General features: G+C 42.5%; 1 protein-coding gene across 1 annotated transcript in view; it reads right to left on the reverse strand.

Annotated features, from left to right (window-relative positions):
• LYN (LYN proto-oncogene, Src family tyrosine kinase) overlaps window positions 1-1,438 on the reverse strand; it is a gene marked incomplete at both ends in the record, with an annotated part of 38,643 nt that extends 37,205 nt beyond the window's left edge. Inside the window, one exon of the mRNA XM_079533932.1 lies at window positions 1,399-1,438. Within this exon, the coding sequence (XP_079390058.1) occupies window positions 1,399-1,438 (40 nt within the window). The remainder of the gene's footprint in view (window positions 1-1,398) is intronic.
• Window positions 1,439-16,975: the final 15,537 nt, after the last annotated feature.

The following is a 16,975-nucleotide window of genomic DNA, read 5'->3' on the forward strand; positions in this document are numbered from 1 at the left end:
CAAAGCTTGTACTGCTCTCTCAATGCTAACTCCTTTCACTATCCAAGGGGACAGGGTACCTGGGGCACATTGCCACCAGAGCACAGCCCAGAAATCCTGGGGCTTGAGCTGCTATAGCACCACACACTCAGTGTGAAGCCTTGGTTTCTCCTTCCAGGCTAGCATGCATGTTGATAAATCCATGCTGCTGCAGTGAAACCAGGTGGATTTATGAGGAGGATGAACACTGGCTGCAAAAGCCTTCATACACAGCACAGAAAATCTTCCTGCATACAAGAGAGACAAAACCTGATCCAAGAGAGCTAGAAACAGCATCACAGACAGCTGACAGCAGACAAAGGGGTCGCAGCCAACTCACAGGTTACATTTAAGAAGGAAATTAGCCTATTTCAAGTAAAGCTAAGAACGCTTTTAAATCAAACGCGACTAACAGCTTACTCTAAAGACAGACTGCATTTATACATAATACCAATTCTAGATAAAGGACTCTGGCCATCTATAGAACAACAGAGCTGCCCTATAAGGAAGCAATGGTTTCTGAAAACATTGCAAAGACCATATCAGTACTGCTGAGCCAGACACTCTGGGACTTCAGAGCAAGAGGCTGGAGGTACATATTTCTGGGCACTTATTCCCTAATAAGGCAGCACATGTAGATTACAAAAGGCAACTAGATTATGCAAGGCACAGAGGCTTACATTGTGACAGGGGAAAAAGAAAAAGTTACTGCACAGAGATCCAAATCAAGAGATGAAATAAATGACCTGTACCACTGACAGTCTCCAAAACAAAGCAGGACGGAAACAGAATGACACTGCTGAAATAAAATGATGTGGGAATTGAAAAGGAAACAGTGGTAGGAAGAAAGTACTGTTATGGCAGGAAAAAGATTGAAATATTTCTTTTTTCCAGGAAATAAGAAAAAAAAAAAAAAAAAAGGAGGACAGGACATTGCTATTAACAGTATCACTCAAAGTAGTGTGACTCTAATGCTTTTCTGTCACTCTGGTGAGTGGTAGAGGGAAGGGAACTGCTACCAAGCAAATTAAGAGGGGGATTTTCAAAGGAAGTAAGCTCTCCTAGTCAGGCCCAGTTGCAGAACTGCTGTCTGTAGCCAATCAACCAGGTCATCTAAGTGCCAAGAGAAATGGGCTTACCATTCACCTTAATATGGCACAGTGCTTCTTCACTGACGCCAGGATAGCTGCTTTAGTATCTTGCTCAGCCAGCGTGAGCACAGCTGGCAAGTGGCGACAGCACAGAGACCTTGCGGGACAGAGAAAGGAATACAAAGTGCCATGCTAGCAATCAAGCAGGAGAGTTGCTTAAAGGGCAAGTTCTTCTATACACTGACAGGGCTGTAACACTGCTCCTCAGCCTTCGTATAGGTTAGCAAACCTTTGGCAATGTAAAAACGTCCTTTAAATCCCATTTGCATGCTTTGCTACCCCACAGCTACATGTCCAAATGCCTCTTGGAGAGCGTTTGAACAAACTGAACACAGAACATCCAACGTCAGATTTCCTCTTTCTCCTGCCCATCCCCTTCCTGCGTGTTTGCCAAAAACTTTCACTTCCTCAGTGACACTGACACCAGTACTGACCATCACTTCAATTGTGCTCTCCAGCTGCCATCTGTCCAGACCTAAAACACAGTCACGCTAGGGCAATCAGCACTGACTGAAGAGGTTCAGATATCACATCAAAACACATGACAGGGATGGAATTGCCCTGGAGAAAAAGAGCTTCCACCCACTGAATCTAACAAATAAGAGACTCACGATGATGGAGCTGGCAATTTCAATAAATGCAGTAGATGTACTACTACTTAGAATATTTCCCATGCCAATGACAAAACTGGGACATATTTTCATTATCAAGATAGATAGAGTAAAACTCAGTCATAGGTCAGACCTACTAACTTACAAATACATTAGCATAACACAGGAATTGACTTCTAATGTTAATATTGTTGCAAGAATAGTCTAGTATAGTCATATATGGAAAGAACAAACCTGCTTATCAGCCAAATATTCTTACCTTTGCACTAACTTCTGTAATAACTTGTTTCAAGAAACAGCTTGAATATAAAATGCCATCAAAAAGAAAACAAACTAAAGAAATAAAGTAGTTTCTATGTACTTATCTGTACAAACTAAAGAAGACAAAATACTAGTGGTTTACTGATATAAATCCACTTAACAGGCAATGAACCTTGTGACGAGCTTCCTGAAATGGCTTTCTGTTAAACCAACTAATAAGCAGTTAGGAACCTACCTCAGATAGAGTACATTCCTTCCAAACTTTTCTCTGTTTCAGTAGGCTGAGCTTGCTAAAACAAAGAAAACTCCAAAAGCTATCATTCCAGAAGAAAAGATGTATCCTGTACTTCTATCCATATGGTGAGCTACCTAATTTTTTAGTTTTAACATCTCGCAGTTTGCTAGTAGAGGAACTTTTATATGATCTTCTCTCTATGGCTTGGTCAAATGAATGTATAAAGTAAAAAGGAAGCCTTTGCAAATCAAGTAACAAATTCTTCAACGCATCAACCACAGTTTAGACAGGAAGAACTAGCCTGCCCTCATGCAACAGAGACCACAGAGGAAGAAGGTCACACTGTACAGACCATTTATCTTTTCAGTACTTTGAGCTGACCATAGCACTGTGCAAAGATAGGAATCAGTTGTAGATACTTAAGATGCCAGCACTTTGAAACAGACAGGCGATGCTCTCCTAAAGTAAAGAGACATTGGCCTGAATAGTGTTGGTTTTCCATTTTTCTCCCAAAGAAATGAAATCTACTCATACACTCTTCACCTTTCCTACGTGTCCTCTTACTCTCTCCAGCAGTGTTTGTCAGGATATCTTCTCTCTTCTGATGCTCAGCTGACAAAAACAACTAATTACTCACCCCAATGAATAGTTCTTCAGGGTATGCTAGGAACACAAGTATTTCTTAAGTACTTGGAGCAAATACTTCCAGTACAAGATGCAGTTCTGCATTTACATTTTGTACCATGAACCCGCATCTTCAGAAAAGATGCCGAACACCACTGTGGATGATTCAGCCTCAGAAATGACACCATTTGATGACCACATCAACAGGAAACGTATTTGCATCACACAAAAATAAATAAGAAAGCACAGACATTTACATCCTTCCCTGAAGGACAATTGCCATTTAAATTTAAGCTAGGAATATACACAACACGGACAGTTACTTAGTATTTGCTTTCTGTTAGTATAAGCTAGTTTCTTTGGGAAGGTACTGTAGCTGTTTGTAGTAGGACAGTCTCCTCCTACTTGTTTGCTTCACTACAGGCTGTTGGCTGTTTTCATTTCAATGTAATTTTATATTGCTTATCTACACAGTTTCCTGCGGCATCACTTGGTAAGTTGGGAAGTCTTTCTCTCTTTAGCACTCCTACACTCATATGAAAGAGATTACACAAATAAATGAGAGAAATAAAGCAGCAGATAACTAACAGAAGTGGGAATATAGTCTGAAAGAAAAAACAGGCAATGTTTATTCTACAGAATGAAGTTGCTACTCACAGAGACAGAAATGCTCTAAGGATGAAATAACAGACTGTTTAATAGATACGCATGATTTTGTGCAATTATTTATAAACTCAGCTCCACAGATCCATGAGGAAGTATCACCAGCTCGTTACCAAGCTCACACGAGGATTCCCAGTCAGTGAATTCTCCTCTCATCCCTAGCACTATCACATGACATCTTGCATTCTTTGGGGATCACTGATGTTGATCAACGCAACTCTGTGTATAGATGTGCTGCCACAAGCAGAGTGCAAGGAATCCTACTCCATGTTTACTGTCCCTTCACCTTTTTTTTTTTTTTTTTTGGAAACCCTTCATGCTGTTCCTCATCTGCTTGTTTTCTGTGCTCATTTAGTTTTGCAAAGACCTGCTTTTACAAAGAACTCCGTGAACCCCAGGAGTAAAATTGGTTCTACACTTCCCTGAACACGAGAAATAAAGTCACAGCCGCCCTTCGCTCAGAACACTCGTGTATGAAGAGCAGGAAAGACCTTGCTTCCTCCTCAGATCTCCCAGCGCATCAACAAAAACAGAAATTGGCTCATGGCCACTAGTTTTCTTCTCAAAAACCTCAGAGATGTTCATTAGGATTCCAACATGCAAAATACAGATAGAAAAGTGCCTCCTTTTCAAGACGGAAATGGAATCACATCTCAGATTAAATGCTGCAGTTCTTAAATGCTCCCGAATAGCTATAGATAGGTCAAGCACCTCTCTCCAACAGGCAACACAAGGAAGGCCAGCCATTGTATCTCTGGTCTTGTGAGTCACCACATTACAGCTCCTAGGGCCTTGGACTATCTGCAGTGCGTGTTTTAAGAATTCCTTCCCACAATACCTGCTGCTGCCTGATGCTATTTACCTTACAGGAGCCAACAAAGTCATAGGAAAGGAGCTTACTTCAATTACACAGATAAAACAGAGGAAAACAGTACACGAGAGAGCTGCTTATACATTCCCAAATACAAGCAAAAGAAAACATCATATTTATGGAAATACACTTGAAAGGGTAATGTTAAAAGCAAGGAATATTAAACATCTGAAAGGCAATTGGGTTTTACTTCACATGTGCAAGTTTTGTAATTCATTGTACTGTCAGTAAAAGTTATTGCACAATTCTGCTGGTCAAAGGCACTTACAAGGCTTCAGCCTTTCCTTCATACAGAAACAAACCGGAAAACATATGTATGTATATATATGTAAACAACCTCAACCTTATTTATTCAACAAACTGCAGGAGAAAAGCAGAATAACTTCAAGTCAGACAACTACTGTACTGACTAGAAAGTTCATTCTACACCATTATGGTTAAATATATATATATGTCAACATCGTACAATTAAAATAGAACTCCATGTTATTAAGTCAATTCATTTCTAGCTAGTCTATAGCTCACAAAGCTGAAAAGGAGAGAGAGAAAAACACCACAAATTTCAGAAGAGAGAAACAGAATGAGAAATCTGTTGATCACAGAATTCATTAATTTTTAATCTTTGCCCAAGACTTTATAACATCCTATTTAACAGCATCAAAGTGATTTCTGCTGCAGCCTGTTGCTGCTTTTTTGGAGAAAGCTATGATTTTTCTCACACACCCTTCAGTGTTGGTGGTGGTGGTACCTACTGTAAAGACATGAAGTCCTATCACAAAACATAAGCAATGCCTTCTCCGCATTCAGCACTGGGTTTGAAATAAGTCCCATGATGTGATTCTCTTTGGTGAAACTGAGCTGTTTTAGCAATGTAGCTTAGCCATTTCCCAACAACAACAACAAATACATTTTTAATAAGGAAAAAAATAACTCTTTAGTAGTACTACGATCGGCATAGAATTACCCCCCCCATTCATACCTGCAACTAACATTAAGCTGTCTAGATTACAGAACTCTTTCAGGTCGCTTCCAATTGGCATTTGGTTGTGCTAAGATGGGATGGGTCTGACTGGGATTTTTTCAAAGGTGTGAATGAAGGGCAAGGGATGAGGTACTGATCAGGGGGCTAAGGGAAAACAATAGAATAAGAACCGTCGTGCTCCCTATACATAGGGAGGGAAGTCATATCAGTATGTGGATATACAGGATATTTCCTGTATAGATGTGTATACATGTAGCTAAGCAGATTTTAAGTATTAATCTCTTCAGTTTCTCGCACCAACTGAGGTCAGTGGAGCAGGAGGACGAGTTCTCATGAATGCATTCGCTTGCCAACACGCAGAAGATGCAATTTCAACAGAAATGCCAAATGCAGAACTACACAGACCTAACCGGACACTCAGATCCGAAATCAAAATCAGGAGAAAGCCCCCCAGCGACCACTCCTTGGGCACACAGCATCGTCACGGCAGCAGCCAGCAGGAAACACCACATAAGAAACACCACAATGCCGTTTTCTTTTAAGCCAAAGTACGCCTGAGCGCACAGCGAAGAGGAAGCAGCTTTAAGCTGGGCGATGCTCCAGAAACTATTCCTCCTGGAAAAAGCAATTGAGGAGGAATACCCGGGGGCCACCTCTCCTCCTGAGGCTGCTGTTCTGCCTTCAGACACCCTGCTACCCGGCTCCGAGCAGCCTGACACAGCAAGCAGGGCACAGCGGCAAGAGGCGAAACGTTCTTCTGCGACCCCAACTGCCCCAAGACCCTCCAGGCTCCGCCGTCCTTCCGCCCTCCCCGCGCCCATGGTGCACCCCGAGCAGGAGCTCCTCGGGCCGGCCGGCTGCCCCCCTTCTCCTCCTCCTCCTCCTCCTCCTCCTCTTCCATCCCGCCTCTTCCAGCTCCGACTCCCGCCCGCAAAGCGGCCCCTGGGCGGCGGAGGCACTTACTTTCCCGGGTGCGAAAGTTGGGAAGCAGCGAGGAAACTCCACTGTTCCCGGGGGCTGCCGGGCGTGAGCTGCGGAGCGCGGCGCTGCTGCCCCGCCGGCCGGGAGACGGGCGCAGCCGGCGGAGGAACTTCGCTCCGCTTCAGGCGGTTGGCTGGGAGGTTCTCAGCCTACTTCCTGGTGCGGGGCTGCAATTTGCATGCGGACGGGCTGGGGGAAAGCGCTCTCGGTAGGAAGGTGTGGGCCACGGCTGCTTCGAAGCCGGGCTCGCTGTCCCCTGCCAGCTCGGAGAGCCGTCGGCCGGGGGTTGTTGGGATGTGAACGGGACGCGCTGGCACAGCCCCTTGTTGGAGCGGAGCTGCCCCGAGGCAAGGAAGCTCCTGGAGGAGCAGGAATGTGTCCTGTGGAGAGGAGCGAGGTGTGGCAGGAGCTGTGAAAGAGACCGCTGCCTGGCACCAATGGGAGTATGGCAACCGTGGCTGGGAGATAATTGTATGGCCTTCGTTATGTGTTACAACGGGGTGCGACAGTGCTAGCCCCAGAGAGAAAACTGAAGAGGTTAATTGTTCCACTAACAGCCTTAAAAATCATGGGCAACTTTTGCAGTGCTTGGTGTTACAGTAGCCTCTAAGATCCATGGGGGCTGGGAGGCCAACTGTATCCTGGGCTGCATCACAAGAGGGGTGGCCAGCAGGGAGAGGGAGGGGATTGTCCCCCTCTGCTCTGCCCTTGTGAAGCCCCATTTGCAGTACTGTGTCCAGGTTTGGGGCCCCCAGCACAAGACGGACATGGAGCTGTTGGAGTGGGTCCAGAAGATAATCAACCTAAGCCATTCTGTGATTCTATGAAGACTGTAAAAGCTGGAAAGCTGGCTTGGGAGAAAACAAAGAATGGCTTACTAGCCTGGTGAAAAGTGAAATAAAATCACATAGATCAGCAAAACTCTAAACAGGAAATAAGGGTGTGTAGACATACTGCCTAGAGGATGCAGCTGATCAGCACAAGAACTGGAATCAGGACATCACGTGTGTCCTGCCAGGCCACCTGGGCAAGTTCAAGTCATGGGGATTTCAAAGGCAGAAATTCAAAAGAAAAGCTTTTATGCTTTCAACATAAACCATTGAAGACCGTGGAACAAGTTTGGAGAACAATAAAAATGGCAGTAGCCACAAGATGCGCTGAAGTATCTCTGCATCCTTTTTAATAAGGCCCAACTAGGAGTAGAGCTGGTGAGGCCTTCTGTCGGAGCATCCCAGCGACTGAAAGTATCCCAAGGCAGCTCATACCCTATGAGGTTAAGAGAAGAAGCTAAATTTTTCCCAGGAAAGCAAACTGATAATGGAACATACAGAACTTGGGCACGGATCTGAAGGTCTGCTACACACAGTGATGTGCAGTTGGCACAATCACTCAACTAGAACGCACTGCAGTCCTCTCTCTAGGCTGTGGCTTGAGCACCACTACCTTGATGCCACAGAAAGCTGTATTTGTAGAAGCAATCAGAATGTGATTTGCCTCATTTCTAAATCAGTCCCACCTGTCCTATTGCTAGTGACTCATGCTTCCCTTTTCCTTTACAGGATAAGTTCCTTGGTCTTGTATCTTGGAGAGAAGTGGTGAGCAGAGCCCACAATGGCCTTCTTTTCTTTCCCATTTCCTCTCTCCACTTGTTTTAAAATTCACTTTCTCCCACAAAAGCATTATTGCAAATAAAACGGAACCGAGTTTTATAAATGTATAATCTAGAGTTTAGAGATCTAGTAAAATGCAATCTCGCCTATAGTGTGAATAATTCAAAAGAGTCAAAAAACTTTAGAAGTGTCCTCAGTGGGCTGCTATCAAGTATTAGATTCAGCAGGCGTAGCAGAAACTAATCCGTTCTGCCCTGAAAGAGCTAATATATAGAAGAATTGAAGTAGAATAAATATTTTGTATTTTCTAAGAAGAAAAAGACAGGTTGTTGGTATCATTTGAAATAAGTCACCTTTTTATGCACCGTAATTCCTTCTCGTAAGACAGATATGCACCAAGTCTAGCCTTGTACAGCATAAGCAGGAAAGGAACTCTCTCTAATTATATACTCATCAAGAGGGAAAAATAAAGACTTGCTTCAGCCTCCCTACATCTTTGTATCTACTGCTAGTCATGTATTTTAAAATGTCTTTATGTTTAGATCAGGAAAGTTGGTGGGTATGGGGAACATAAAATGGAATGTGAAAGAAACTTCACGCCTATCACTGCAGTGAAAGTCCTCGTAAAAAAGTCTTGAATTCTGTTAGCCAGCTAGAGTTTATACTTGGCAATTTATTTTCTGCTTTGGGCAGGCTTGATTCCCAGACTATGTTGCTACTACTGAATCAAACATGGCTGTAAGACAATTCTGTGCCAAGGCCAGCTGGCCCTGTAACAGCCCATGGTGTCTGCACTGTTAAACTCTCTTGGCATCTCAAATAAGGGGACTACATGCAAACTCCTGTTTGAATAGACTCTGGCCCATGTTAACTTCCAGATCAGCTCTGGAAATTTTTGGAGAGTGATAACTGGCCTGGGCTGAGAATGAAGCTAATCTGTATTCTTGGAGCTCCAAGGTCCAGCAGCGTTCCCTCAGGCACTGTTAATTACTGTCATATACATAAGCCTGTGGAGTCTTTAACAATCCTATTATTCACTCATGTAGGTGGTTACTGAACCAGTCATCGTTTAGGTTGTGTCTGGGAGAACGTGTTAGCACTAAATGTAGGGGACAATGTCTGACAGTAAATTAGATTTTATCACAGGCAATGCAAACAGCAGGCTTCAAAAGAAATGTGTCTCTCACTGTTTCTACTCCCTGCTTCCACAGCTTCTGATTACTTTCTATGCTGTGCTTGAACACGAAAGCAGAGCTGTGATAGAAGAATGCTAGTTAGTCATGAAATCATAACTGTAGCATCCAGAGCAGTCATTTGAGAGATCTCAAGGAACACTCAGGTTCAATCAATGCAAAAAAGCACGGAAAAGATCACTTTGTTCCAAAATAGGTTTACAGAGATTTAAATTCTTTGTAGAATGACGGGAAGGGAGATCAAAGATGCATGCAAAGCTAAAACAATAAATAATCTGGCTTTGTACACTGAGGCAGCTTTGGAGCCTTGTTCTCATTTCATTGACAGCATAATATATTTTCTTCAGAAATTCCAGCATTTATGTGGTCACTGCTTGCATTGTTTTTCTATATTTTATTTCTTCCTCGAGAGATTATCATTAAATAGTTGGAGCCCAAATTGTTACCCCTCTTTTGAACAAAGTGATTTTTAAAGAAGCAGTGAAAAGTGAATTATAAGCAAAAATGAAAGCAATATGTTTTGGTATTCATTTTCCAATGCCTCTTTCCTTATTGTACCCTGTGTTTGAAGGGGAAGATAGACTGAACATTGCAAGAAGAGTATTTTCAAATTTTGTTTGAAGAAATGTGCTTTTCTTGATGAAGACTTTTCAAAGAAACTTAATGCACTCATATTTCTGGATATTATTTCACAAGTTCCCCTTCTGGTTTGCAGTTTGAAGCCTGGTGGGAAAAAAAAACGAAAACAAAAAAATTTCTTAATTTCAATTTCAGCTCCATTGCGATTATTTGAAATGTGACCTGTCTTACTTTATGATCAGATTTGCATGCTGACTTTTCTGGATGATTTAAAAACACTTTAGGGGATAATGGGCAGATCCCTATTCGGCTCTTCCTGCGTTTGACCTGTCATTCAAGCTAACATGACACCTACTCAGTGGATTCAAAGAGAGGAATCTTTCCTGTGTCTAATGCACAGCCCGCTATGTTTTATTACACTGACATTTTCGGGTCATTAATCCTAAAGGCACCCCTTTTTTATTTCATCTAGTTTATTCAAATTCCCATGAATGAGCCATAGTAATACAGCACATAGGAAAAGTTCTTACCTTGAGATACTCTAATTCTTGAAGTAAAGAAAAATCTCCTTCTTCTGTGTCTTTGCTCATCTTAGATATTTGATTCACCCACCATTACCTTTTTATTTAGATACACAGGAATCCTTCACCCCTCCCCCGCCCCCCAACTTGTTTCATGGCTGTGAGCAGAAATAAATGCTCATTAGTGAACCAAAGCATGTTCAGCAGCTAGCAAGTTTGAGAACTGGTTGCAATGAGCTTAGTTGTGTTTGTGGCATGGCACTCAAGAGTATCGTGATGGAAACTGAAAATGGCCTATGTGTATTCTGTGAACTGTCCAAATTGCCTTCCTCCAAGAAGTGACAGATCAAGTGAAAGATCTTCATTCTCATGAATATCATCTTGTTCACAGAGCCAAGAAAAGCAGCCGAACTTCACAGCTCATTCATCTGGGCAACAATAAGGGTGAGCTGGCAAACAAGCTGTTCCATGAGACCTTCACTTTCAAAGATTTGCAGATTCCTTTTTTGGTCTGACGAGGCTGCCCACCCTATTAAAGTGTGAATTTCATTTAGCACACGGTTCTGTGACACTAATATTAAATTACCCACAAAAAAACAGCTTTGAGCTAATTCAAGAGCAGGTGTGTGGTCATTTCAAATTAGAAAGATTGCACAGTAGAGACATTTTTGTTAGAATGGATTTTTTTTTGCAACCTTGAGCAATGGGCCTTATGCCTGATCTCGGCAGCCTGATCGGGCATCCAGCCTGCATCTTCCTTGCCCTCTGTCACGTGAAATGTTAGTGCACAGGCAATGTGGTGCTTCTGACGGTGGCTTCCAGAGCGAGCTGCTGCAGAAGTATATCTTTCCAAGATAGTTTTTATGGAAAACTTTCTCACCAAAATGAATCAGGCCACCATTGGCATTTCTGCTGTGCAACACCAGTGTTTAAGCCACTCTTGAACAGCTGCAGTAGCAGTAGGAAAGCAGTCTTTTTTCCCGGCCACAGCCATGCAGTGATATGAAGCATCCCTTCACAGTGCAGCTTTTGTTTTCCTCTGGAGTAGCAGAGCATCAAGCAACATATGTGGACATGGAATTAATGAAGTCACTTGGTAGCACTGCTGAAAACATTTGGTACTGATCAAAATTATCATCCCTGTCCCCTTGTTCCCCAGGGTTTGTGACAGCAGCTCTTGTCTGGGACTGAAAACACAGTGCCACTGAGCATCAGGAAGATTGTCTATGTTATTTTAAACCTAAAAACACTAATTTTTGCTTGTGCGTTGCCAACTAGCCTTGGGCTTGGAAAGGTGATGGCTTCCTGTGTGAGCTGGGAGGTGTCACCCATGAAGGTCTCAGCCTGCACATTCTGTGGCTAAAGAAGACGTGGGAAAGCTGTTCAGCCGTGGCAGTGGCTATTCAGCTGTTCAGCAGTGGCAACACACTGGGGGGTGATTTCTTTATTCCTTGTCTCCTGACCTGGCAAATCTTTCATCAGGAGGACGGATGCAATTAGTCATGATGACTTTACTGCTATCCATTTGAGCTGGCTGATCTGGCAAAGAACATGGCACTCACATCTTCCATATCTCCTGCTCATCTGATGGTGTGTAGCCAAGTAGAGTACAAACCTGCTGCTGGGCCTGTTCAGAGCAATAGAGTTGCTCAATCACCCTAATATGGTATGAGTCCACTTCTTGCATTTAGCAGCAACCCAGCTGTTGCACTGCCACTTCAGGACAAGGCTTCAGCAAGGCTGTGCAGTGTGACTAAGAGGAAGCTGGAAGGTTGCTAAGCTGCCCTTCCAAACCAGCCTCCACTTTTCACACTACTTCCTTCACAGAAGAGAGTCAAAAGAGCAGATGGTGACAGGGAAAGAGTGCAACCAGTGAAACTACAGCCATTCCCCCCATCAGCTGCAGCTTGTTCCTGTCCTGTCCTGTCCTGTGAAAACTGGGAGGGTCATGTTGTCAGGGACAACTTGACTAATTGCTTTCTGCTGAGTGCTTGACAGCTGTTTGCTGTAACTTGAAATCATGCATATGTTGGACATGAGCTGTAAATCATTTTTTCTCTGATTTTCCTGTTCCCAGTTGCTGTTTCCCCCTGAAGCCCTTTGAATCCCATTCTTGGAGCCAGGCCCTGCTGACTCTGAATTCCCAGCCATACTGTCCCATCCACCACAGCTCTTTGCCGCAGGGTTTCAAATGCTTGAGATGTCAATCCTTAATAACTCTGATTCTATCCATCCCTGCTGCAAAAGCCCCCAAATAAAGCTCTCAGCTGGAAACAAGAGTACAGGAAGTTACTGAAAAACAAATACAAAAATAAAACCAAATCTTGAGCAAAAGGGGACATGGCAGCTATTTCCAGACATACTTGTATTGTAGATGTGGAAGATGGGCACTTCCCAAGTTCTTGTCCAGGATCAGCTGCCAGAATGTTTGAGATTTGTCTTTTGCTCTTAATTTTCCCAGGTCCCTTTGATGGCCCCACTGAAACATCTGTGGGAAATTGTGAACTGTATCTTGATGTGTATTGCCCACAAATGTCTGCAGCAGTATGTAAGGAATGGGGTTGGGATGGACTGTTTCTGAAGAACAACAGCTATTTTTATGGCTTGCATAGTTTTAGAGCTTGACTTTTGTCAGTGACAGTGCTGTACTGGCACACGTGTGAATGCCAAGGGAAAGACGAGGTATCTGTTGCAAGGCAGGAATATAGGCTGAGATCTGTGATAAAGAAGCCTGACTACGGTGAGCGTCAGCACACACTGGAGATGGCCAATGCATGTAAGACTGTAGGCTTGCGGATGACATCTAAGGATCTTTATCTTTGAATAGGATGAGCAGAGTGGAGGCAAGAGGGCAATGGGGCAGACTCTTGGGATGGGTCTGACTATGGGAGAGACACTGAATTTCTGCTATAGCAAAGCCAGCTTAAAATCTATTGATACAAAGTTAATCCACGAAAACTTTCTACTGTATGTTTCAGGTCAGTGCAGTGTATTATGAGGCCAGTACGCAGATTTCCTTTGTGTTGAACTTTACATCTAATAGTTCTAGAAGCTACATCTACAACTCAGTTCCACACCTGTATGCACCCTGCTCTCACCAAGCAAGCCCTCTTCCAGCCCTCTTGCTCACAAAGGGTTAAATTTGTCAGCTTATACACATAGCTAAGCCAAGTTTGTTTCCAAAAATAAACAGACGTGCACTATGTAGAGCTCCTACAGACACAAATGCATACATTGCATTCGGTATGCAAATTGCATAATGGTAAGTGTGGCTAATTTGTTGTTCGCATCAGCACTTCTTCAGCTTGTGAAATGTACAATCTCAGAGATAAAATAAATAAACCCATCTTTAACATTTTTAACCAAAATATGTAAAACACATTCTATGCTATTCTAATTCTAATCTGCTACCTTACAACTCTACAGATGGATTTTCCTGCCTTGCAGTTTGTGTTAAATAATTCTGGTGAAAGCAGATAGGAAAAAATGATATTGTTTTGTGCCTGCAAAATTTTTGAATGCTGAGAAATTGAAAAGATAGTGCATCTTTTCCAAGTCTTTTACCTCTTACAAGAAATGCCACTAAATGGGGAAATACAAGCATAGTGGAGGGTATCAGAACCATCCTGTACCTGGTGAGGAAGTACCCATACCTAGGATATCCTCACTGAAGGTACTCAACTGGATTCCATTTCTTTCAGGCTTTTAAACAGTCTCAGATGGAATACAGCTAACCAGATAAAGTGGCTCTGCATGTTCCCTATCATCTCCTTTGACTTTTGATTTTCTCTTTTGTTTGGTATTTAGACTTAGGAGTGTACAGTGCTGTGAAGTTCTTACCTCTTTCTGTAAATGTTGTGCTTTCTATTATTAACTCCATTCTTTCAATATAAATCTCATTTTTTTGTTAACAGTTAGCATTGTTGTTTTTTTTTTATGATTAAGCAGGCTGATTAGTCGTAAAAAAGACAACAAAAGTGAAAGAAATTTACCCATGGCAGAGAGAGGTATGTGCTTCATAATCTGCAGATGCAGATCAAAATGCAAAATATCTACTTGACTGAGCAATATCCCGAATGGAGAAGAACTGTAAGACAATCCTTAAAACCGTAAAGTGAATTAGGCTATAGATAAATTACAAATGTTTTCCCTAAAAAGGCAAATGTGTCTTTTCTAGGACGAGCACTACTCAAGGTGGCAGCTGTTGTCCCATGGCTCAGTGACATTACTCAAAATGTCGCTCTGGTTTGCCATCACCTTTGCATGCATGTAGTGCCTTGTCAAAGACTGACGTTACCAGGCCTCCAAAGTGGCTTCATGCCCTGTTGTGCCAAGTCGATGTCTGCCAAGCATGGTGAGGAGTCACTGAACAACAGCCAGTTGATCTGTCAAGCTCACAATCAGAATGACTATTCACAACAGTCCCAACACAGTAGAAGAATTATCTTCATATCATTGACAGCTAGAGCCCTGACAAACACTTCAAGCAAAAACTGCCAAATGACACCTATTCTGCTAAGCTGGAGAGTAATTTCCAGAAGGTCAGAATGCTTCAGAACAAGTGGGGAAGTGGTGCATAGCAAGCTCATGGCCATACCTGCCACAAAGAAGAAGATCAAGGAATCAGAGCAAAGATGTCAGTAGCTGCCACCCCCACATTTGTGCCTCAGACTTGTCTTGGATATCTGTGTTTGTGAAAGATCAAGTTGAATGTAAAAAAAAAAACCACAACAGTATCACTGATTTTTTTTGAAAATACGTGTTTAACCTCCCATTTAATACCCTCCTTAACTTATGCACACTACTGCAAAATTAATTAGATTTGTAGTAAGCCAGTTTTGAAATAAATGCATCTTGACACTCATCTTTAAAGTGAAGCAGTGGAACAACAGATGTCTCAGATAAAAGTATTTTGAGCCAGATTCTTGAGGTGCTCTAGTAACACACCTACTACAGCTCGCAGCTGGAATTATGTGGCCTGTTTCCTCATGTTGTTTTTTTCACCTTCCATCTTTCACTTTCTTTTGCATACACTGTTCTAGTTGCTCTTGGCTTTACTTTTTGTAGGTTTTCTTCCACAGTTTCTTTTGCCCATACCTTTTCTCCTATTATTTTTCACCTCTTCCTCACCAGGGATTGAGTTGCAAATTGGAGCAGGCACAGCAGAGTGCTACAAACATGATTAAGAAAAAGGACTGCATGATATTTGAGGTGTAGCTGAGACCCATGTTCATAATGGAGAAGAGTTGGCTTGGTAGAGGTCTAATTATATTTTTTGACGACTTGAAAATGTGTTATTGAGAAGGTGTCAGATTCTTGGAGGTGCAAAGTGAAATGACAAAAGGCAATAGACAATGGCAATAAAAACTCCAGCTGGGTCTGGGGAGAATTATTCTTGGCATGAGAATGGCTAAACCTGGAACAGGTGCACAGAGAGCCTGCAAGATCTCCATCCCTTGAGAAACTCAAGACTACTAGATAGGGCCCTCAGATACCTGGTCTGACTTAGTGAGCCATGATATGAGTGGGCAGTTGGAGGCTAACCTACATTATTCTGTTTTTCTGTCTTCAGTTCTTTTTGGTATGCTAGTCTCAGTTTTCTTAAGACTTTCTTTTCAGATAAGCTTCCTTTTAGCTCACTACCACTCAACCCACGTGCTGTCTGGACTTCAGCCAGCAACACTGGCCTCAAAGTGAGATCATGCTTTTGGTTGATGCACACCCTTTCCTCTCTGAAGTTCTTCATCCTGCTCTCCCCAGTGTCCAGTTGTCTTTGAAATTGAAGAAGTTACTTCAGCTTTCAGGTAGCATTACTTGCTCGGCAGCTAGCAGCTAGAAGAAATCTACTGAGCAGGAAAAGATCTGCTGAGAGTCAGAATCAGCTTGCTGTGTACAAGGTTGATCCCCACCATCCAGATTGTATCCAGATATTGTATCCTGTGTTCTGGTGGGATACCACTGTGGGCAGATATTTCACTGGATTTAGAAATACGGTTCTTTACATTCAATTTAGTAATATATCAAGAATAGCAAAATCCTGATTAAAAATAAACAATAAAAATGTGAAAAAGATGTTAAGATGCACCTGTTATCATCATATTGGTCTTCCAGTATTTAAAGGGAGTTTATAAACATGGGGGAATGATTTTAAACTAAAAAAAAGGGAGATTTAGATTACATGGTAGATTAGTAGGAAGTTTTTTACTGAGGGAGCAGTGAGGTGCTGTAACACGTTGCCCAGAGAGGTTGTGGATGCCTGTCCCTGGAGGTGTTTAAGGGCAGATTGGATGGGGCCCAATCTAGTACTTGATCTAGCATCTGGAAGCCCCGCCTGTGGCAGGGAGGTTGGATCTTGATGATCCTTTGATGATCTTTGTGGTCCCTTCCAACTCAAGCCAGTCTATGATTCTGTGGTTCTGTGAATCATATAAGTTTGCCACTAGGGCAAAGTGGATGAGAAAAACAAGGTTTCTATTAATGGCATAGATTGAACCTTGCCTGCCACAGCAAAATTTTTGTGCTCCATTTAAAAGCTGAACGGCATTTAACACTCAAAGTAACAAATATTTGAGAACTACATGATAGCTATAGTCAGTATTAGACTGGCTCTTGGAAAGCAAGTTACAAATATCTTTGGCAAGAGTCTGGTTTGATCTGACAGCAATGATATTAACT

Source organism: Tetrao urogallus, assembly GCF_951394365.1.
Source record: "Tetrao urogallus genome assembly, chromosome: 3".
In the NCBI taxonomy this organism is placed as follows: Eukaryota; Metazoa; Chordata; class Aves; order Galliformes; family Phasianidae; genus Tetrao; species Tetrao urogallus.